Source organism: Euprymna scolopes, chromosome 30 (genome assembly GCF_053919585.1).
Source record: "Euprymna scolopes isolate OS-2025 chromosome 30, ASM5391958v1, whole genome shotgun sequence".
NCBI classification, from domain to species: domain Eukaryota; kingdom Metazoa; phylum Mollusca; class Cephalopoda; order Sepiida; family Sepiolidae; genus Euprymna; species Euprymna scolopes.
In genome coordinates, this window is record NC_136511.1 from 45,367,204 (window position 1) to 45,391,021 (window position 23,818).

The 23,818-nt window shown below is 33.4% G+C and overlaps 1 protein-coding gene and 1 pseudogene across 2 annotated transcripts in view; one reads left to right on the forward strand and one right to left on the reverse strand.

The window, feature by feature from the left end:
• Positions 1-1,685: 1,685 nt before the first annotated feature.
• The window catches only part of LOC145254781 (negative elongation factor B-like), a 34,771-nt gene continuing 12,638 nt past the window's right edge, over positions 1,686-23,818 (reverse strand). For both annotated transcript variants that reach the window (XM_080113558.1, XM_080113557.1), the window contains 5 exons: positions 20,182-20,284; positions 18,802-18,897; positions 10,674-11,042; positions 8,416-8,538; positions 1,686-2,130 (listed from right to left, as the gene is read on the reverse strand). In XM_080113558.1, coding sequence (XP_079969684.1) covers positions 2,005-2,130; positions 8,416-8,538; positions 10,674-11,042; positions 18,802-18,897; positions 20,182-20,284 — 817 coding nt within the window. In that variant the 3' untranslated portion in view covers positions 1,686-2,004. The remainder of the gene's footprint in view (positions 2,131-8,415; positions 8,539-10,673; positions 11,043-18,801; positions 18,898-20,181; positions 20,285-23,818) is intronic.
• Positions 22,818-22,936, forward strand: LOC145255079 (5S ribosomal RNA; annotated as a pseudogene).

Consider the following 23,818-nt stretch of genomic DNA (forward strand, 5'->3'; position numbering starts at 1 on the left):
TTTCAACTACCACTAGAAAAATCAGATTAATCAGGGGGAATAACTCATTTTTAAGGTACATAAAAATAATTATAAACAGAGAAGACAGACAGAGAGTAACAGGTCTCAAAGAAGCAGCATATATGTTGGACAACATCAATCAGTTCTTAGTTAGAACTAGCTGCCAGCCCGGCGCTACCTGGTCGTACAATACACTTAAACATGATATTTTAATTTATGCAGATTGTATATGTATTATTATAGAATCGATCCTCTATTGATTATTATATATTACGAGGAATAATTTGCCTGGTGGACTAATTTGAAAAATAAAGTAAATAAATAAAAATAATGATAATGTCGTTCATCAAATTCCATCTGTTTTGTTTACAATATCACATCAGCTGATATTTGGGCCTGACGATGAATGCCCTGGAAAAGTAATTTCTGATTAATGTTTAGTTTTAAAATATGTAAACAAAGAAATGATTTGCAGCAATTTTAAATGGTACCTCTTATTTTATCGTAAATTGAACTCATTAATAAAGAAAAAATTAAAATAAAATGGTGAGGTACACTCGGACTTGAACAGGGGATCATTCGATCTGTAGTCGAAAGCTCTATCACTAAGCTATATCTCCAGATTATAATAATCTATTTTTTTTTTGTTTAAGAAATGATTTGCTCAAATTTTATTATCTCCCTTAGCTGGTATAACATAAAATATTCCCCTTGTAAAAATTATTCTATTTTTATTTATAAGAGAGAAAAGCTAATGAAAGTGGATGAATTTCTGTACAAAACAACTAAGAACACTGCCAGGCATATAAATTAGCTTTATACACTCAGCTGTGTCGGAACCTATGAGAAAGGAACACACACACAAAGTAACTCTTATAGTAGAGATTAAACTTGATTAAAAATCTTTCTGATGCAAGTTTTTGTCATGTCATATTCCAAAAATCGCATGCATTGATCAAGTAATTTTTTTTTTATTATTACGAAAAATCAAAATTTATGATTTTTAATATACGGAAAGTTTTTTTGAAAACAAACAAAATCCCAGTAGTCTAATTGAGTTGTCGCCCTTGAAATGTAATACATTCTAAAACAACATGATGGCTCCTGTCTCGCTAGTCATAAAATCTGATTTTCTTAGTTAAAGAAAAAATAAAACTACTTGATCAATTTATATGATTTTTGGAATATGACATCTTTGTTCAATGACAGGTGCGTACATCATACAGATTTGTCTGCATTTTTTTTTTTTTTTAATGGAAATTGCTCCAGACAAGGCACCAAGCCTCTTGATGTAAGGAGCTAAAAAAAAAAAAAAAAAAAACTATTTCAAGGTTCAAGGTCAAAAACTTGCAATCGGTAAGTGTTAGATGGAATAGATTCTGACCCAGAAAACAGCAATTCTTCCCCCTTTGTCAGAAACATTGCTCCTCTCCTGGAATGCAAGGACTAAAGAATAAAATAAGGGAAGTGAGAGTTATGAGGTAGCCAAAAGAAAACCCAAGATCTACTTTCTATTAAGTTGAATTCTAAATGCGAAGTCATTAATCTCCTAAGTAGCCCTAGGAAGCTGGTTTTTCAGATCCCACTTTCTGACTCTTGTGTCACATCATCCCTGCATAGGAGAGAGATAAATAACATTAATATTAATACTGAAAATGAAAATAACATACAACAAAAGAAAATGATGTTATGTTATTGTTTTAGATAAAGAAATATCACATTTTTTTTTTCTTCCTAAAATGTTTCGGTTTCGTCCGTTTGTGAAAAAGTTGATCAGAAAAAAATGTATGAAAATGAAAAAATGAATTTGTCCAGTCAGCTTGCTTTCAGACGCACGCACGCACACCATTCCATGTAGCAGACACACCTAACAATATCTTTCGCCCACTCACCCTAGTTTTTTTTTGTTTTTTTTTTTGTTTTTTTTTTTTTTAAGTTTTCTTTTTTTTTTCTTAACTCCAACAGATTTCAATTCAGTCTCTTCTAGTGGCAACTTGAATCATATTAATGGGGGAGTGCCGGCAATGGAATAAGGGGTGCTTCAAGAGGTTCTGGTTGGGACGGGCTGGGTTGATGGGCAGAAATTCTCTCTTCAAGCAGTTTGTAGATGGCAGGAGTCACTTCGGAATTCTGAAAATAAAACAAAAAAAAAAAAAAAAGATCACATAAGCAAGTTTTATTTTTTAAATAAAATTTTTTGTTTATTATTTTTAACTCGACAAAAAATTAACCAAATTAGAATAATTTTTGAGCGAAAAGATTGTTAAGTCATTGAACCAGCCCTTCCTAAGTGTTGAAAAATCCGATGCAGAAAACTTGTCTCAGAACAGTGAAACATGATAGCGAGCTAATCCTGAGCCGTCGTCTCTATGGAGTTCGCCATACTGCCGTGAATTGTCGCACTTCATCAGCAATCATTCAAGACAAGAAAAATTCTCTGGATAGAGCCAGTTCAATTGCTCCAGCATGAACATTGAAACAAGTAAAAGAAAAATTGTTAAAATAAGACTTAAGATAAAAAAGAAATTGTACGTCATGATTTTATTTTTAAAATCTGCATAAATTTTCCTCTCCAAAAAAGCTTGTTTTCCATTCGATGAAGTCAGCACTTAAAAATCTCAGCTCGTAAGCTATCTTTGCCAACAGTTTTGCTATCATTTAATTTTTGTTTTAGGATATCTGCAACTTTCAGTAATTTAAGGAGTGCAAAAGTTGACCTTGGGTTTATCTTTGACAGCCTCGTAACTCTTGCTATCTATATACATATACAAGATCTGCTGCATGTATATTAGTTTTTTTTTTTTACACGATATAAGCAGTTGCTTATTTGTATTTGATTTTTGCTTTCCTAAGAAGTGAAGGGGTTAATTATTTATCTTTGTTAACTAGTCTTTATTCATTAATTTTATTGATTTTTTTAAAATGTTTATTTTGTGCAATTTTATCTTTGATTGTTTGGGTGTGGATGTTTCATATGTGAATCATTTTTTTTGTCATATGCCACATTCAAAATGACTGACCTTTAAATGCAGTTCAGGAAAGTAATAGCAACATCATCCCATCTTCTTTCAAAAACACCCAAATGCAAAATATGCTGCTCATTGACTGACAATTACTTTGTCAAATTTTAAAAGTTAAAAAAAAAAAAAAGAAAAAAAAAATGGTTCTTCTTTGTTATTGTACCTATTTACAATGCCTCCCCACTGGACAGAGTTAGACACCAGGGTCGTTTTTTAACGTGGAGAAAAGGTACAAAAATAAAAATTCTCAGTCAGGAAGGATTTCTCCTCTACTGAAAGAGGACGAGAAATGGAAGTGCCGCATCTGAAGAACAGATACTACACTTTGATCTTGGCCAAAAGGCCAAGTGTAGCGAAATTCGAAAATTAAAATATTGAACTTTAAGTGAAACCAATGGCATCGACTGAATTGTCATGGCGCAGTAATTAAAATATCCAAAAATTATGAAAAAAATGATGAGGTAGAAAATTAATTTTTGATAAAATCAGTTTTCGAAGACAATTTATCAAAAATTAAGTTTTGCTAAATTTTTAGCCAAACATTTTCAGTTTTCAGAAAAGATTCACCTCTTTTGTTATAATTAGAATTTTTTTTTTTTGCAAAACTCAGTTTTTGCCAATTGTCTTCGAAAACTATTTTCATTAATAATTAATTTTCTACCTTAACATTTTTCGTAATTTAGGGGACATATTTATTACTGTGACATGAAATTTAAGAAGATACCATTGGTTTCACTTGAAATTCATATAATTCGATTTCCAAATTTCACTCCAATAATGAAGAAGCACAAAAAATATATGAGTTATCTCCTTTTGTTAGCATTAAACATCAATTAAAAAAGATTCTTTAATGTTGGTCAATTGGCTAGTGCACTTCTGCGATATCTCGGCGAGTAAGATATTTGTAAATCAATGGATTTTCACAAATGTTCCTGGGTTCCATTCGATCACTTGATACCTGCCCGCAAAAATGATTACCACTCTAGTGAAGATCACAGATGTCGAAGGGTTCACATCCGTCAGATTACCACTCTCCCCACATCATCTAAGATCAAGAGCGTAATCGTTCGGCGTCAGTCATCAGGTTCTTTTTGTATAAATCGGCACTTATTGCTATAATAGTGAAATTCAAAACTCGAAATATTTAATCTTAAGTAAAACCAATGGTATTTACTTAATTGTCATGTCGTAGTAAGGACATATCCAAAAATTACGAAAAAAAAAAAACGGTAGAAAATTAATTATTAATGAAAACTGTTTTAGAAGAAAATTAGTGAAAATTGAGTTTTGCCAAATTTTTCTAAGTTTAGATACTTATCTCCCTTGTTACGAGTCAAACGCTCCAGTTTCTTTTAGCAAAATTCAATTTTCGCTGTTTTCAAAAACTGTTTGCATTAATAATTTTTCCCCTTATCGTTTTTCGTAATTTTGGGATATGTTCATTACTATGACACAACAATTAAGTAGATATCATTGGTTTTACTTGAAATTCAATTTTTTCATTTTACTCTAATAATGAAAAAGCCCTCTGATTCTTTTCATAAGTTTTTTTTTTCATTAGAAACTAGCGTGGGTGCTCGACATTGTCCAGGCGTTTGGAGGTGTGTGTTGAGCAAAAAAAAAAAAAAAAAGTGGTAGTAGGCAGGCAGGCTCGAACCCGTACCACGAAGGAGAAAAAAGAACGTAAAAAAACAGTGACATCTTTGCCGTTGCGTCCATCGCCAAACCGGAAGTGGCAAAGGCTAGTCAATGGAAAAGAGGGGATTACTTTAAAAAATATCAGCGAAAAAAGTGATCCCTCTTTGTAGAAAAGCGCCCAGTTGAGGGTGAATGAATTAATGTTTTTAGCCAATTTTTCAATATTTGTCGTCCAAAGGGTTGAGCTTCAAAACGATACTGATCTCGTGAAAATCCGTCACCTTTGTCAAAAGTTTTAGGCAAACATACATAAATACATTTAAACAGACAGGTGGGATTTATATTATACTAGCAAGGTACCCGGCGTTGCCCGGGTGTTTGGAGGTGTGTGTGGTTTTGGGTAGATCAAAACTCCGTGGGGGAGTTAAAATAAAAAAAAAAAAAAAATGTTTTGGTAGCTAAGTATGAGGATCGAACCCGAACCCTTGAGGCAAAGTTGGAAATTAAAGTGTGAAAAAAAAAGAGTGCGACGTTAACCATTGGGCCACCGCGAGATGCTAACGGAAACACGTTTGAATTTATTTAATTACTTAAATTAGCAGGTGCACGTTTTAATGACTTAATGAGGTCAACTTTTGACTGCGGAGTATCATTTAGTGCGGAACGCTTTCTTTTTTTTTTTTTTTTTTTTTTTCCAAGATGTTGGGGGTAGGGGGAAACAGCTCCACTTGTCCAAATTGAATAGCAATTGTCTTCTGATATAAGGAAATAATATTTCCACATTGAGTAAAGCTCATTGCTTTCGGACATTTCCGGCGATCGAGACCGGAAAAATGCCTAGACAATTAGTGTCGCTTTTATTAACCCACATGCGGTGAGCAAAAACTGTTGAATATTTATCTTCCCGAAGTCGAGCAAATTAAATAGACAGGCGAGCTCCGTTGTTAACTCTGAGATATTATGATTTACATGTGATATAAAAAGTTTTAAAAAGTTGTTAGGCGACCGACCGCTTCTCTGAAAAAAGCCTTTCTTGGACATACACAAAAAGTGAACACACAAACACATACACATTTTTACTTTTATATATATATAGATAGATTAGTTATAATGAAAAAACACCAAATACTTATTCTGACTGAAAGGTTTGTGTAGAAAAAAAATAAACAACTTCTAAAAGCACTTTCTACTTAAAGTTTTGATTCTCAAGTTCTAAGTGATTTTAGTTTATTTACTGTCTCTAAACTATGTGGATTCAGTGAGAAAGCAGAATGGAGTCCTCAAAGCAGCACTCACTCTAGGCGGGTTAAACTGGCTTCCTCCAAAGGAGGAAGTTTCATTGGAATATCTAATTCACGAGCAATCACCAGTTGCTTTTAATAAAATTTAATTAACAATTGTCATCTTAAGTTTTCAGACAAGATTTTCATTTTTCAAGCTGTAGAGATTTCTCTTTATGACTTAAGGATGGTCAATGGATTTTCTACCTCTGATTGTCACCTCGACTGGGGCAGAGGCCTGCCCCCCCCCTTTCTTTTTCATTTAATTTTCTAATTGCTACCTCAACTGGAGCAAAGATCTGCTTTTCTCTCTTCTTGTTCATTTATTTTATACTCTTACCATTACCAAAATCAGAGGGATGTTCTCTTCTCTTACCAAGCCCCACCATAACATGAGCAATGCATTTTTCTCAAAATGGAATCTATGTCAGTCATCACTAGGGCTATGACAACAGAATATTCTTTTCATTGTTTTGACTCTCGAGTATATATCCGACACAGTTAATCAACTGAGAACCACATCACTCTATATAAAAGCATATAACATATTAACAGATACACACTCGAGAGTCAAAACAATGAAAAGAATATGCTGCTATCCTAGCCCTAGTCATTATCATCCATTCACCGTACATGACCCGTGCCAGTCACAAAGTCAGCTGGCTCGTTTGTCATCAGAATTACCTATTCACACCATGAGAAAAACAATTATCTTCTTTCTCCAAAGATTTTTGCGTTTCTCTAATTTGCAAGCATTTTTTTTTTTTTTTTTTGAGGAAAAAAAAAAATTAGCTTTCACATCAATTCTTTTTTTTTTTTTTTCAGGGAAAAAAAAAAAATAGCTTTCACATCAATTCTTTTTTTTTTTTCAGAAAAAAAAAAAAAATAGCTTTCACATCAATTCTTTTTTTTTTTTCAGAAAAAAAAAAAAATAGCTTTCACATCAATTCTTTTTTTTTTTTTTCAGGGAAAAAAAAAAAATAGCTTTCACATCAATTCTTTTTTTTTTTTTCAGAAAAAAAAAAAATAGCTTTCACATCAATTCTTTTTTTTTTTTTCAGAAAAAAAAAAAATAGCTTTCACATCAATTCTTTTTTTTTTCAAGTTTACGCATTTTTTTTTTTAAACTGTCCAAGTTATGCAGCAGCTCTGATGTACCAAGTATGCACAGTTTATGTTGCGACATGACACAGAAGAAGGAATCTTACTTCTATAAGAGACAATATTGGATCACTGCATTTGTCTTATCTAATTAACAACTCTGTTCCGTCTGCTTCCCACTGGACTACAACTTGGATGTCTTCAAGTCCAATGTTAACAAATTCCTAATGAACCGCCCCCTTAAGTAAAAACTTCATCAAATCTCCACACTAACGTAATGTACTTGCAATAACCCTTATCCCTGAGTGGCTTCCGGGCCTTGATAAGTGGTGATCACAGTGGAAAAAAAAAAAAAAGCAGGGAGACCCAGCGTTGCCCGCGATTGAATGATGATCAACAAATACTTTTATTGTCATCGAAATTGGTGATTGCCCGGTCTAGTTGGGGGACCCATCACGGTGTACCGAGAGGAAGCTTAACATGCCTCCCCCACAATGACAATCCACAATACATTGTAGTCTACATTACACTGTAGAGAATCTACCGTTGATTCTATAAAATTATTTTTATATATATAATAGCTTGAATTAAAGTTTAAAATGCAAAAATCATGGCTCAATTCTGCTTTAAACAAACATTCATTTTGAATGTGCCACTGTCATATCGAAAAATTTTATATGCCTGGCCTTTCTCCTTGTATGGTGATAATAGCTTGAATTCAAGTTTAAAATGAAAAAGTATCATGGTCCAGTTGTACTTTAAACAGAAACATTCATTTCAAAGAACCTACTGCTGATTTTATATGTCAGACTCTTCTGCTTGTGTGGAAATAAAACTTCTCAAATGCCCTTGTGTTGTTAGACTGTATAAAGTGTTAACTTTGGTAAAAATCGCCTGTTCCTTCTTTCATCGGATTTTTCAATTATCGATACCTATCGATACATTTCGGAGTCCATAGGAAACGACCTCATACACGGACAAACTTCCTTTTATATAATAGTAGTGATTATAATGGATCATGTATTGTATGCAATACTTTTACACAAGAATTTTGACGCTCGTACAGAACCCACCACCAGTCCATGAAAGAAAAAAAAAAAATCTGTATGATGTACACACCAGTGATAAAAAGAAAATATTTTAAACCAAAAATCACATAAATTGATCAAATAGTTTTATTTTCATAAAGAAAATCAAATTTTATGGCTAAACTACACGTGATAATCTCACAACATCAGGCTGAAGTGACAAAGGAGAGAACTCCAAATAATTTAGAAAAAGGAATTCTTGAGGGGTGGAGGGCATTGGAAAAACTAAAAAATGATCTTTGTTTTTTATTGGGAGAGGAGGTTTGGATAAGCACCAGAATTTCTTACCTCTGGGGTTGGACTAATCATCTGCAGGAGTGACTTGAGTCTCGTGGGTGGTAGTCTGTGATGAATGTACCATAATAAACGTAGAATGTGACGGACGACACAAGGTTTGGACTTAATTCCCAACTGCAAAAGAAATAAAGTTGACATAGTAAAGACAACCAATGTAACTTTGTAAAAAAAAAAAACTTAAAAACATTTTGAATGAAGACAAAAAAAATAAGATTTTTAATATGGAAACAAATCCAATTATTTAGCATTATTTCGTAAAGTTAAATTTGAAAATTTTACAACAAACCATGAAATTCTGCATAATCTTTTTCTTAAATGAAAATCATTTTTAATTTGAAATTTTTTTTTTTTGTTTTTGTTTTTTTACTCCAACTTTTCTGAAACTTTCAGTGGCATCCATCTTAATCATAAAAGAAAACTTTGTAATTTGTTTTCCTCATTTTGTTTGTGTTGTTAAGTTCGGGGGTGGTAGCCCCAAGAAGAAAAAAAGTTCTAGTTATGATCTCGCTGACTATTGTTATCAAGTCTGATCTGATGTGTGCCGTGTGATTGGCACAAAAAACTGAATAAGAGTCACATCTTTTGAAAGCACATTTTCGTAACGTTAATATTATGGTGACTTACCCAGTCACTAATAATGGACTCTTCTAATCATTATACCCCCCCCCCCATCACTCCAACCTATTATTCTCATTGTGGAGAATTATCACAACACAATGCAAGACTACAGACTGTTTAACTTAATAGTCAGAAAGTTATGACAACCTTTTCTTGTACAATATATTCTTTTCTATTTAAAGGCATTGTTCGAGTCTTTATGACCCTTGATTAGGATCACAGGGGTTAAATTTGAAAATCAATTTTAATCGTGAACAAAATGAGACATACAGTATTTCTCTTTTAGGGGCCATCTTCCCACACCAATCTTAATAATACTAAAAATATGTAGAAAAAATAAAACATTTTTAAAAGTTTTCTTCAACAAGGATGGATGGCACTAGAAGTCTCAGATAAAAAATAAATGAATAAAATAATTAAAAAAGAAATCAATAATTAAAAAAAACAATTAAAAAACAAAAACAATAATAAAAACAAACACTAAAATCAAACAGAAAAAACAATAACAAAAAATAAGAAAAACAATAAAAAAAAAACATAAGAAAAACCAATAATTAAAAAAAATTAAAATAAAAAAAAATTCTTTTTAATTATTTTTCATTTAATTAGTCCTCGTGCAAAAGCGCAGGACACAAAATGTTTTAAATAATAATAATAGAATAACAATAACAAAGTCTTTCGCTAGCGAGGACTACTATTGAGCGTAACCAGTTATACACTCCTTTTGAAATTTTCATCTCTATTTTTTTCGTTAAGTACTGAATATTTTTGATGAAACCTATATGAAATATGTTCCTTATTAAATTTTAAAGATTTTCTATTCTGAAAGAAGTTTTAAAAAAATTAATCTAAAAATGTTATTTTAAAGTTTTTGTTAAAAAAAATTCAGATTTTCTTATTCAGACATGTATGAAAAAGAGAGAGTTGCAAAAAAGAGTTGTGGAGTAAGGAGAATTACAAACTGAAACAGAGAGTATATTCAGACCTGTAATAATACAAAGAGGGGGTTGCAAAAATGAGTTGTGGTGTGAGGAGAAATACAATCTGAAATAGAGAGTAGGAGAGTTTTTATAAATACATACAAAATCACATTAATCTTTTTTTAAATCCAAATTAATAAATTAAATAAAATATAATCTTAAAAAGATAGGATACAAGTTAGAAAAGAATTTCATCCAAGGCATGAAAATTGTTAAACAAAATGTTTTTACTATAGGTTTTAAAAATAAAGGTATAAGATTCAATTTGAAATTTATTTATCTTCAAAGTGCACTTTTATACATTTTACAAAGTAAGGTAAATTTGCATACCTTACTTTGTAAAATTTATAAAAGTACACTTTGAAGATAAATAAATTTCAAATTGAATCTTGTACCTTTATTTTTAAAGCCTATAGTAAAAACATTTTGTTTAATAATTTTCATGCCTTGGATGAAATGCTTTTCTAACTTGTATCCTATCTTTTTAATAAAAAATTATACACTATTATTCAGTTTTCTAAAAATTTCAAATTTAGAATGTTCTTAATTTTTGTTTTTTAACATAGGGGAAATTCTGGACAAGTACCAAATTTCTTTAGTGAACAAATCATTCCAATGAAAAGCAAAAAGAAACGGCGATCCTTGACTTACCAGAAAGAATTCATCAAAGACAGCGATACAAAAATCTTCCTGCCCAAAATCTTCCGCCATTATAATAAGATAAGAGACGAGGGTATGTAGAAAGGTTTCATCAAAGGCTCTTTCATTTTCGCAGTGAACAAGCGTCGGCAGGATGGTCATCGTGGCCAGTTTATCCTTCTGCCGACTAACATGCAATGTGTAATACATGACAATGACACTTCCAATGTTGGTCAGTTTGAGAACCGTAAGGAAGAGGTCAGGCGGAGGACTGATGGTCGGGACAGCCGCATCGGGGAAACGAGAGCAAACACTCCTAAGCTGATCATCCACCAGCATGTTCACAACGTACGGCAGGAATTTGCTGAATAATTCAGGACCCTAGTTGATTAAAACAAAAGCAATTGACATTTGAGATAATACTTAAAAGTTAAAAAGAAAAACAAACTTCTAAAATGTGACAAGTTTCTTGTTCAAAATATGTACGTACACATAATTTTTTTTATTTATTGTTAAAATTTCATGAAAGTAATACACTACTTTAAAAAAATAAATAAATAAATTAACTAAGTATAGTCTACATTAAGACCCCTCATGCCTAGTTCTATAATCTATAATGATCAGTTAATTAGTTTAGAAGTGAATCTGGTACACATAAATCAACATATACACATGTTAGGTATGACTGTTTATATATTTCCCTGTAAAGGATCCATGAGGTAGTTGGGGCTCCTTGGCCATGGTAAAGGCAGTTCATATAAGAGAAGGAAAACTGACAAAAAAGCTGAGTTCTCAGGACTGCTACTGTCATCAGTTCAGAGCTATAATGATTACGGAAACGTTCTTGGCCTTCGGGGACAAGATCAAAGTGTAGTATTTGTTCTTCAGATGCTGCAAGCTATGACTAGCTATGACTAGCAAAGACCAGATGTGGGGGCAACCCCACATGCATGACCTTTAACCAGCTCCCATTTCCCACTTCTCGGGAGCTGGTCCCCTTTTCCCTTCCCCCTCCCTTCACTCCTCACATTAAAAATTGGCCTTGTGCCTAATTTGCTCGGTGGGGGAGCAAATAAATACCATCTGTTCTTCAGATGCTGTACTTCAATTTCTTGTTCTCTGTCAGTGGAGGAGAAATCCTTCACGACTGAGACAATTTTTATTTTTGTTCCTTTTCTCCACATTAAAAAACGACGCTGGTGTCTAACTCTGTCCCGTGGGGAGACATTGTAAATAGGAACATAGCAGATAGGCCTTCTGGGCTGTACGAAGGCAACCTATTTTCTAGAAAGTACACTTTGACTAAAAACCCGAGAGTCTGGTAGGGGCCAATCGCCTAATTCAATGTTCTAATGGACCCTCTGTACCTCAATCAAAAAGTGGATTGCATGCTGTGTACGCTCAATTCCACTGTAAAGAAAGTTAAGCACAGGCACTTTTCAGAGTTTGCATTTGTCTTTGGGTTTTTTTTTTTTTTTTACATTTATTCTGCTGTTTAAACACAGGAACAAAACTATGAAAAATCTCCGAAGGGTGGTCAAACTTGAAAAAATCATATATAGAATTCACTTTTAAACTAATTAATACTAATAAAATTTGAAACAGAGCTGCTAGATTTAAGGGATAAATTAAAAAATTTAGTACACAAAGTTAAGACACTGGAAATGGACTGTTTACCTAAATATGGAACGGAAGTCACTAAGCATGAAATGAAATACGAAACCATATAAAAACACTTCTTGTTTTATGCTGAAATAATAATAAAAAAATAAACCTTTATTACATTTCTATTAATGTTTTTAATATTTAAAATATATTCAGATGAAAATATTTTATTTCAAAAAAGTAATTTAAACTTTCATAGTTTACATTTCTATAAATATTTTTTTAATAGTTTAAATATATTCATATTGAAATAATTTAAAATTTTATCACAATTTTGTCAATAATAATGCATCATAAAACAAGGTAGCTACTTTCAATTGAATTACGAAATCAAAGTTTATTATTTTTTAGTATTTCATGATGACACAAGAAGTGTTAAAATTAAAATAATGTTTTGAAATAAATTATTTCCATACGGTTTTGTAACTTCTGTTCCATATTTTAGCTAAACTGAGTCCACTTCCGGCATCTTAACTTTGTGAACTGAATTTTTTTACTTAATGATTTAAGAGTGAATAATATAAGTTTTATTTAGTTTAATTTAGATTTATTGCAAAGGCATTCAAGAAATTTCAGATACAAATTTTGAAAAATTCAGAAGTATTAGATTTCCAAATTTTCAGTCTTTGGGGTATTTTAAAGTCTCTCTAGGGGGTATAATATGTGTACAACCTCCATTTGAAAATTCAAATATTTCAGATTTGCATTGAATTTGATCCATAGTTATTAGAAACCAATTTAGCAAAATTCACTGAATTTTAGTTTCTTCTTAAACATAAGCCTTAAATTTTAAACGTTTTCTAGAATCAAAATAATGAAATGGGTTTTGATCAAAATTAAAGGATTCTAGACATAAGGTTTAATAGCATTTCATCTTTTAATCTTTATAAGTAGACACATTGTGCATCACTATTTTGTTCACATAATGTTTACTCATTCTAGTGAGTGTGTGTATATATATATCTGACACACTTTCAAACGTGGTGCTCTACCAACACAAAAAAAAGATGTCAGGCAAAGGTTAGAAAATCCTTTGTTTGAGAGAAGCCTAATCATTGGCCAATGAAAACATCAATCCATGAGGAAGAGAGGGGGAGGAATAACAACGAATCTGATTGGTTAGCTAGAAGTTAGACTAAACACAGATATATAAAAAAAATCACTGGCAAAAAATACAAACACTTAGCCTAATGAGCCCCTGCAGGGATGAAAAATGGATGCTACAGTGTAGCTTATTTATCATAGGTATGGTTTCATACTATTAAGCTACTTACATATTGAGCACAGTTGAAGTAAAACTGGAAATCTATACACAATATCAGCCTATAATATATGTGCATATATATGAAACAAGTGAAGCATGCATTGTGGCCCGTGAGTGCACAGTGAACAAGGCATAAAAAAAGTGACTAAGTTCAGCATTTGCCCCCCCCCCCATTTAGCCCCAAAAGTCCCCTGGGGGCGTCAAACCCTGGTGAAAATGAACAAATGGTGCAGTTTTAGGCCTTAACATATGTAAATTTGAGTTCTGCACCGTGCAAAAAAAGAAATGACCAAGTCCATCATTTGCCCCTCACTCATTTAGCCCCAAAAGTCCTCAAGGCCTTAACATATTTAAATTTGAGTCCAGCACTATGCAAAACTACTAAATAGACATACACAGAAAATTTGGGACAAATATGGTAAAATAGTTTTTATTAGCCCTAAAAGAGCCCCTGGGGCACACCCAAGAATTATCACGAAGTATAGACAAACAAAAGTATATAGAAATCAGTTACAACTTTTCAGAAACTTTTATAAAAATCCAAGGCATCAATTTTCTTTAATAAGCAGGAAACTGTCAATTTTAGCCATTTCAATCCAAAAGGCACCCTTAGGGGAGCAACCGGAGTTTTCCCGGAAAATCCGTTCCGTTACTATTTTACCTTTATCATTTTTAATGTTTGTGCAAAATTTCAAAAAATTCCAAGGCATAGTTATTGAGAAAAGTGTGGACAAACGAACGGACAAGAGCGAATTTACAGGTCCACCCTCCTTTTGTCGGGGGACCAATAATAATAATAATATAATATAATATATTATATATATATATATATATATATATATATATATATATATAATTACAAGAAACCCTCTCTACCACCCATAGCAATGGCCAACGACTCTTTATCTGAGAGTCCATCTTTCAAACTCCTTGGCCTAACGTTTACAGGAAACATGAGTTGGAACAATTACATTGAAGGCATTGCCAGGGCCGCTGCAAGAAAGGTGGGCTCTCTCTACCGTGCTAGAAAACTACTAACACCCGAAAGTATCCTGTACCTCTATAAGGCCACCATTCGCCCATGTATGGAGTATTGCTGCCACATCTGGGCTGGTGCATCTGCTACTAGTCTCTCGCTCCTTGACAAGGTTCAAAAGAGAGTCGCAAACCTGATAGGCCCTGAACTGGCATCTAAGCTTCAGCCTCTGTCCCATCGACGAAATGTTGCATCCCTCTGCCTTTTCTACAAGTATTTTAGTGGTGAATGCTCTGACGAACTGCAATCACTTGTGCCCCCACGACGTGAGCACCCTCGACAAACCCGACAGGCTGCTAAATCCCACCTCCACACTGTAGAGATCCCTAGATGTAAAAGATCTTTTTACTCCAATAGTTTCTTCCCCAGAACCACTAGACTCTGGAATTCCATTCCAGGTCCCTGCTTCCCCAACAGTACTGACGTGCAGAAGTTCAAGTGTAACGTGAACCGACACCTTGCTGCCCAAATCCCTACATAGTACCCCAGTAGTTGTTGCCCCTGATAGTAGCCCCCTACACCCAAGTGGCAATTTGCCTTGTTTGGGGTGAAAATGTAATAAAAAAAAAAATTTAAAAAAAAATTTAAAAAAAAAATTATATATATATATATATATATATATATATATATATATATATACACACACACACACACACACAAAAAAAGCAAAAACTCATCTATATTTTATTAATGTACCAACAGACCACTCAATGCTGCCCAGTCATATAATATGCTTAAATATTTTAATTCATGCAATTTTTGTATTAGAGCCAATTCTCTATTATTATATTGTATGCAATATATAGTAGTATATTGTATGCAATATATAGTAGTATATTGTATGCAATATATAGTAATGATTTCAAAAGTTTAAAAAAAAAATAAATAAAAATTTAGATATGATTTGGTTGTCATCAGCTAGAATTGAAACCGAAGCATTATTCGTCACCAGTTCAAATGCATATCAAAACTTAAAAAGTTAACATAATTGAATGTATAAATGTATATTTGTGCATGTGTAGAAGATACACACTTAGTCAACTTATGCCTGCCAAGTTCAAATTTTGACCCCTTAGCAGCTATTTTTACTGGCTAAAAATCAAATCGAATTCATTCCACAGGTTTTAATATTAAGTCTGTAGACCAAAAATTGAGAAAATAGAGACCGTTCTGCACACACACAGACAAGGTCACTTTTACATTATATATATATATATATATATATATATATATATATATATATTGTTAAGTGGGGATTGTTTCCTGTTACAACAAATCTGTTCTTTAATTTTCTTCAAATGTACAAACTGATCCAAAAATATCGTTACTCTAAACAAAAATAGAGGAACAAGTAATACAGAAATACGAAACACATGTTCGAGATTGATTTTTTTTTTTTTTTCACAAGGGAGTCGCCATTTATCCAGACCAGAAGGTTACTCGAGGATACAGGTTAATGAGTATATGGTGGTCGGTGGGACAACAGCATAGTAATTATTAGTGGCGGAAATTAGGTATAACTTGATTATTTAAGAGGATGGCTCAACAGGAACTTCTTTACATTGGGTTTGAAGATGACCATGTTGTAGTCAGCTAGAAAAGAAGCCAATGAAACAGTTCCACAGTCGGAGAGTTTTAGGAAAGAAACTTTGTTCATGGAATCTGCATTTAGATTTAGGGAGAGATAGAGATTGGGGGGAGATTGTTGATAGTGGTTGTAGCTAGTTGAATATTTTTTGTAATTTTAACTTTAATTCACTTTAAAAAGAAAGCAAAATAAGAGCAATACACTAATATATAAAAAAAAAAAACAATACAAAAGCACATGCAACGAAATCAGTTTATTCACTTTCATTAACATTATCACACATCAACATGACTTGTTGGTTGGTTGGTTGTTTTTGTTTTACGGCATACCAATCCTTTTCGGGTTATTTAATGCCGAATCCAAAGATTCTGAAGAAAAATTTTTTTAATAGAATATATTTGTTGTTTTCACGTCAGTTTCTATTGAACCCATAGTTGGGACCCTAACAGGTACTACCACTCCGGGTCAGAGTGGACCTGGGAGCAATGGTAATTAAAGGGTGGCTCCACACTCCCCAAAGCCCACAAGCTGGGGCCCTCACCACTGGATATAGTTTAAGGTCATATCCAAGACCCCCCATTGAGGGACTTTTACCCTCTGCAGGGGGGCAGTTGGCGTATTCTAATGCCCCACCGACAGGGCCAACATGACTTGTATAAACAATAGAGAAACAATACAGCAATATACAGCATATCTTCAATTCTATTTATTCATTTTAAAAATAGTAAAACAAAAATAAAAACATTACCATAGAAAAACAAATAAAACAGTCGGCCTTTTGGCAAAAAGTGTACTATCTGCCTTGATACTACATTTAATCATTTTTTTGTCCTCGATATATATACTGAGCAAATTTTTATTTTTGTTCCAATCCAGAGTTCGTCTTTTTGGCCAGCTGGATTTTCCTCACATTAAAAACTGACCTTGTGTCTAACTCTGCCCCATCCAGAGGCAAGTAAATAGGAACAAGGATACTTATACAGAATACGGACAGTGCTGCTTTTTTTTTTTTTAGATAGGATTTTCAAGTTAAATTTAATTTTGAGAGTATTTTCTGTTCCTTAATTTGTCAGGTGAAAGTACAGAATACTTAAAGACGCCTTTCCATGTTAAAAATGTGTTTTGAAATAATATTATTTCAGCACGGTCTATTTTCATAATAAGTACCAGAATAAGTAATACAGTAATAAAAAAAAAAAACATTAAATAGAATCAATTTCTCCACTGTCATAGTCATACATCAAGAAATTCTTTATAAAAACTATTGTTTTTGTGGCATAATGATGTGATCGCATAACCCATGTGATATTTTACAAACGTTAAATTTGGTGATAGTTTCTTTAGTGTGATACATTTTAATACGTATAACAAGACTTTAGTACAATACATTAAGAAAACAAGAGGAGATTATTTGTTTCATTGAAGTTATTTATTTCCCTACTCACACGGCGAAATGATGCAACACAAAGGTCAGAAAGTGGGATTTAAAAAGCCAACATTCTAGAGAAATAGCGCTTACGCAGGGGCGGTGACATCAGCATTTCCCCAGTAGGGACACCTCACACGACTAACAATAAGTTAACCTCTTCTCAAGGAAAGAAAGCAAAGTCTGGGAGGATGGACCTTCTAGAACTGCACAGGAGCAGAGACATACCTCAGTTAACGAGAAACAAGCCATTTTTAGAATTGCGGAGACCAAGTGTCTCCAAAGTGTTCGAACAGGAGTGGGGGTGGGGGTCATATTGCTGACTTTTTATAGCAAAATGACCTGGACGTGTTTCAAACTGTTTTGCGCATTAGTTTTGCTTCTTTCTTTCTTTTTTTTTTTTTTAATGGAACTAGTTCTCCAAAATTCCATCTTCTTAACCATTTTCTGAACAAAAAGAAAAACAGTCAAACTATTTTCACACGTTTTCATTTCTTTAATTTTTCCTGAATATTTTTACATTTTCCATAAGAATTTTGCGCGCCAGATTAAAGACTTTGGCAGGCTGGACCTGGCCTGTGGAGCATAGTTTGAAGACCCCCGACCTAAACTATTGGCTTTGGGGGGAAACTCCTGGCTGAGCTGATACTTATTTCCTTCTCACTGCACAGAAAGATGTGACACAAGGTTAGAAAGTCAAACCAGTGCCCCTAAAAGAAGAGCACCCTGGCTTATTCAAAATTATATGGACAGCTCCGTCAGCATTCCTTGGTCAGGGTGCCTCAGGCAGCAAGCAATAAACTCACTTCATCAGAGAGATGGGAGGCAAAACCTGGGAGGGTGAACCTCCACGAATGACACAGGACCAAAACCAGCCATATCTCAACCAATAGGGAAAAAGTGCTCTACACTGTTAGTTTTGGTACCAAGGGAAAACCCCAAGTCGATCACTAAAATCCAACTTGTTTTCTTGAAAGAATGGCAACAAACAAGTCTGCGTGATTTCATATTTGTTAACATGTGACAATGTCCTTCAATTCTTTCTCCCTTTTAAAAATAACGGTCGTAGACAAAAAATAAAAATATATATATCAGCATATATTTGACGCTTTAAAATAAAAACAAATAAGAAAAGGAGAAAATCAAAACAATGTGTCTTACTAATTTTGGCTCCTTAAAGACTTGACCGTCTATCATGTCCCAGGCATTCAAACCAAGAGCCATTAGTCGAACAAGGAGCAGCAGATGTGTATTGTCCTGATAAGAGAAAAATAACATTTGTCGAATACATTTCTGTGTAATGCGTTACATGAAGCGTTCTTCAAATATTAACTTATAATTTGTAACACGATGAAAAAGAAGACATGATGGATTTCAAGCATCCTAAAATAAACAATGACCAAAAGGATGTTTTTTTGTTTTTTTTTTACATGGTGGTCACCACTTATCAAGGCCCAGAAGCCACGCAGGGATAAGGGTTATTGCAAGTACAGTACGTTAGTGTGGAGATTTAATGAAGTGTTTACTTAAGGGGGCGGTTCATTAGGAATTTGTTAACGTTGGACTTGAAGACATCCAGGTTGTAGTCTGGTGGGAAGCAGGCAGACGGAACAGAGTTCCACAGGCGTGCAGTTCTAAGAAAGAAGCTTTGTTCATGGAATCTACGTTTTGACTTAGGCACAGATATAGAGTGGGGGAAATTTTTCACAGTGGATTCAGCTAGACGGTAGAAACACGATTATGTACTTGATTAAATAGAATCAGTTTATTCATTGTCATTATCCCACATCACAAAATTCTTTATGAAAACTATTGTTTTCTTGGTACATAATGATGTGATCACATAACCTGTTTGATATTTTACAAACGTGTTCCATCTTTTTTAGTACTCTGAACAATACATAAGACTTAAGTACTCTGTGCACAATACATTAAGAAAACAAGGGGAGATAATTTGCTCCATTGAAGTTATTTATCTCTCTACTCACACGGCGAAATGATGTAACACAAAGGTCAGAAAGTGAGATTTGAAAAGCCAACATTCTAGAGAAATAGCACTTATGCAGGGGCAGTGGCATCAGCATTTCCCAGTAGGGACACCTCACACGACTAGCAATAAGTTAACCTCAAGGAAATAAAGAAAGTCTGGGAGTATCGACCTACTAGAACTGCACAAGAGCAGAGACATACCTCAGTTAAGAAACAAGCTATCTCCAGAATTGCCGAGAGCAGGTGTCTCCAAAGTTTTCGAATGGGAATGGGGTTGGGGACATATTGCTGACTTTTTAGAGCTAAATGTCCTGGACACGTTTCAAACTGTTTTGTGCATTAGTTTTGTTTTTTTAATGAAACTGGTTCTCCAAAATCTCATCATTTCATTTTTTGAACAAAAAGAAAAACCGTTAAACTATTTTCATGAACACATGCTGAAATTAGTAAAAATGTCAAGGTAAAAAAAAAAAAAAAATTAAAAAAAAAGGAGCAAATTGTAAAGAGTCATGCTGGGGGCACGTTGTTCCAATTAAATGTTATTTTACTTACCCTGGGTAACATTTCACAGTTGATGCAATGTTGTAAGGCTTTCACAGCTGACAAAGCCACCGTATGCATTGCAAACGGATCACGCAAAATCATTGCAAGGTCACTTTTTTAGGTGTTCAAAAAAAAAAAAAAAAAAAAAAAAAAAAAAAAAAACAATCCAAAATTATTTTCCTTTAAACAAAATTTACATATATTATTCCTCATCCATTTAAAAACAAAACATCCAAAATAAATACATTTGATCCATTATTCTTGTTGATTTTCCTCGACAAATAGAAAAGAAATAAGTATGTATGGACGTCACATTTTTTATAATACTAATCAAATGGATATCTAATTAGTAACTTTTAATATAATGAATACAAATTATAAAGTGTGTAACTTCTGTTAAAAATTATGTCAAAAAAAATGGTTTTGCCAGTGTTTGCATTAATATTCATATTAAAACATTTTCTTTTTTTTTTTTATTTCGCCAACTGAGACTTTATTTTCTATAAATAATGGCAAGGCATAATTTTTTTTTTTTTTCCAACATGTACACTAATATGCACTGTAATCGTACGATGAAAAAATTATTGTAAGTTAAATCAATATTGGAACAAAGAACATTAAAGAAGAACGCTTTCAAGTTTTTTTTTCTTTTACTCTTTTTCACTACAAATAAGGAATATTGCCACTTGGAACATAAGGAGTTATAGTTTGAGATCATATCTAAAAGGGGACTGTGGGGATTTCGGCAGCAAGATATTAGTTTACATTTAAACTTCTGTGGGTTAGTAAAGTCAGGGAAGCAAGAAACAGAACAGGGCAGGAATTCTGAAGTTTAGCAGTTTGAAGGAAGAGATTTCAACAGTGAAGGGGTGGGATCTTGCTTGTGGATTTTCATTAATAAAAATGGAATGTATTCACTTGGTTTCTGTCTCGTGACATAGTAGGAGAAAAAAAAAAAACAGCTTTTAGTTTCTACTTCTGACCTTTACTTCTGATCGGAGATGGAACACTACATCAAATCTTGCCAAGGCTGATGAAAAAATGGTGGGATCGTTCTACCGCGCCAGTAGATATCTCACTGCTAATGCAATTCTCTACCTGTATAAGAGCCAAGTACATCCAAGGATGGAGTACTGTTGCTACATCTGGCCAGGAGCTGCTAAGAAAAAGCTTATCCTGCCTTGACAAAGTTCAAAATAGACTTCGTAGCCTAGTGGGGGATGCCCTTTTCTCTTCCCTGCAACCTCTTTCCCACAGAAGAGATATTGCGGGTATGTTTCTGATTTATCATTATTTTCATGGCAAGTACTTGTCTGAACTTCATTCTATAGTCTCTCCTGTCCCAACTTTCACAAAAAACACTCGTCTATCTGAAACCACTATTAATAATTTCCTCCACTCTTTATCGGTGCCTAAACCTAAACGTAGATTCTATGAACGTTCCTTTCTTAGAACTGCATGCCTATGGAACTCTGTTCCGTTTGCCTGCTTTCCAACTGACGACAATATGGTCATCTTCAAGTCCAACATAAACAAATTCTTAAGGAGCCATCCCCTAAAATAATCCAATTTACCAAATTTCCACAATTAACAATTACTAAGACATGTTCCCTTTGATCACTGGATTCTTATCCTCAAGTGGCCTCTGGGCCTTAATAAGCAGCGACTCCTTTGTAAAAAAAAAAAAGAAGATATTTAAGAAATACAGAGAAAATCATGAGACCCAGTCGGAAAAGTTTGTTTCCTTTATTTACATAACATTTGGTATGATTATATGATGTTTATGTGTGTATATACAGGATTCACTTCTAAACTAATTAACTGATCATTATGAATTCTGAAGCAGCTGATAGGTGTAAGAGTTGGTAATCAGAGTTATATTTAGTTTAAATTAGTTTTATGCAAAGGGAGGGGGGCAACAGAGAAGGCTTTCTTGAAAATGTCAGATTTTTGCAAAATCTTAACAATTAATATTCTTCAGCTTCTTCAGGGCATTTTAAATAAGTTTTAACCTTTTATGACCTGAATTATAATGCAGATGATTAAACAAGTATTTATTGATAATTTTAGATGGTGGCATACTGAATGTAAGCAATACAGTTGCAATTTGGAGTTATCTGGCATCTACCCAGATACTGAACTAATACGTACAAGGCGTGTTTGAATCAATTCCCACTTTATGCCATTATATTCATTTACTAGCAGGCCGCCTAGCATTGCCTGGTCATAAAATATATTTCAATATGATATTTTGATTAATGCATATTTTGTATCTATTATTATACTAGCAATGATGCCTGGCGTTGCCTGGATGTTTGGAGGTGAAAAAGAAAAAAAAAAAGTTTTAGTAGGGAGGTAGGCTCGAACCTGAAGCCTTGAGGCGAAGTCAGAAAAGAAGCCCTAATAACTTACCACAACGCTAAAAGGGCAGAGAAGTGAGAATGGTTGAAACTAAATGGTTAGAAATGCAGGTTCTTAAACGTCAACGTCTGCTTTTCTAGGTCAAGCATCACGTCATAGAGAAATGAAATCACAACGCTAATTTTGTAACAGAAAAGTCGCTCAAAAAAAAAAAAAAAAAAAAATAGAGACGACCTCGTTTCGTAAATTGGAGATATTATAATCTAGGGAGTATATAAAAAGTTATATACGGCATAATCACGTTGATACACTGGTTCCTGTCAGATCACCGAAGTTAAGCAACGTTGAGCCTGGTCATTACTAAAATGGGTGACCAATTTGGGAAGTCCAGGTGCTGCATGTAGGAGGACGTCGACACCTCCATGCAAAAAGTTGCAAAAACCTAACGGGGATATACATGCGACTGGGGACCGCTTGTGAATTTCATACTCCCATGAAACTTCCTCCTTTGGAGGAAGCCGGTTAAACCCTGAATAGGGTTGGTGCTGACTGCACACACACATAAAAAGTTGTAAGAATGCCCCCCCCCTCCAAAAGCCTTTGCCGGACATACAAAAAAAAAAGCGCACACACGTACACACATTTTCACTTTTATATTACAGATTATATCGTACCTAATATATAGTAATGATTTTTAAAAAAATAAAATAAAAAAATGACTTGTGCGCCACCACAGAGAATCAAAACTAGTAAAACGTTTAGCTTACAATTTACTTTTTCCTTTGACGTTAATGACTGTACTATAAAGACATGTTTGCTGCAAAACTAAAAATTAGAACATGAACCAATAGCTATTACGTTAAGCATGCATATTTGTAATGCTGTCGTTCAACATTCACCTGTAAAATTTCATTTTTTTTAATTTTAACACTTTTGCACCGATTTTTCCCAGCTAAAACCCAAATATAAAGTTTTGCATGGATTTGAATACCCTATATATCAAGTTTTATGTCTGTAGACCAAAAACTGACAGGAGTTTGGTAGACAAACTTTTTTAGACAAAAATATACACATACATAAATATATATATATATATATATATATATATATATATATATATATATAGAAAGAGTTTTGTGTTTACTATTTTTTTTTAACTAATTACAGGTTTCTATTTGTGTATAAACAGATAACCTCAAAAAAAAAAAAAAAAAAAAAAACACACAGCTTTAATTGTATATAGATTAAAATGGGATTAAACATTTTTATTTTCCACCATGTTTTT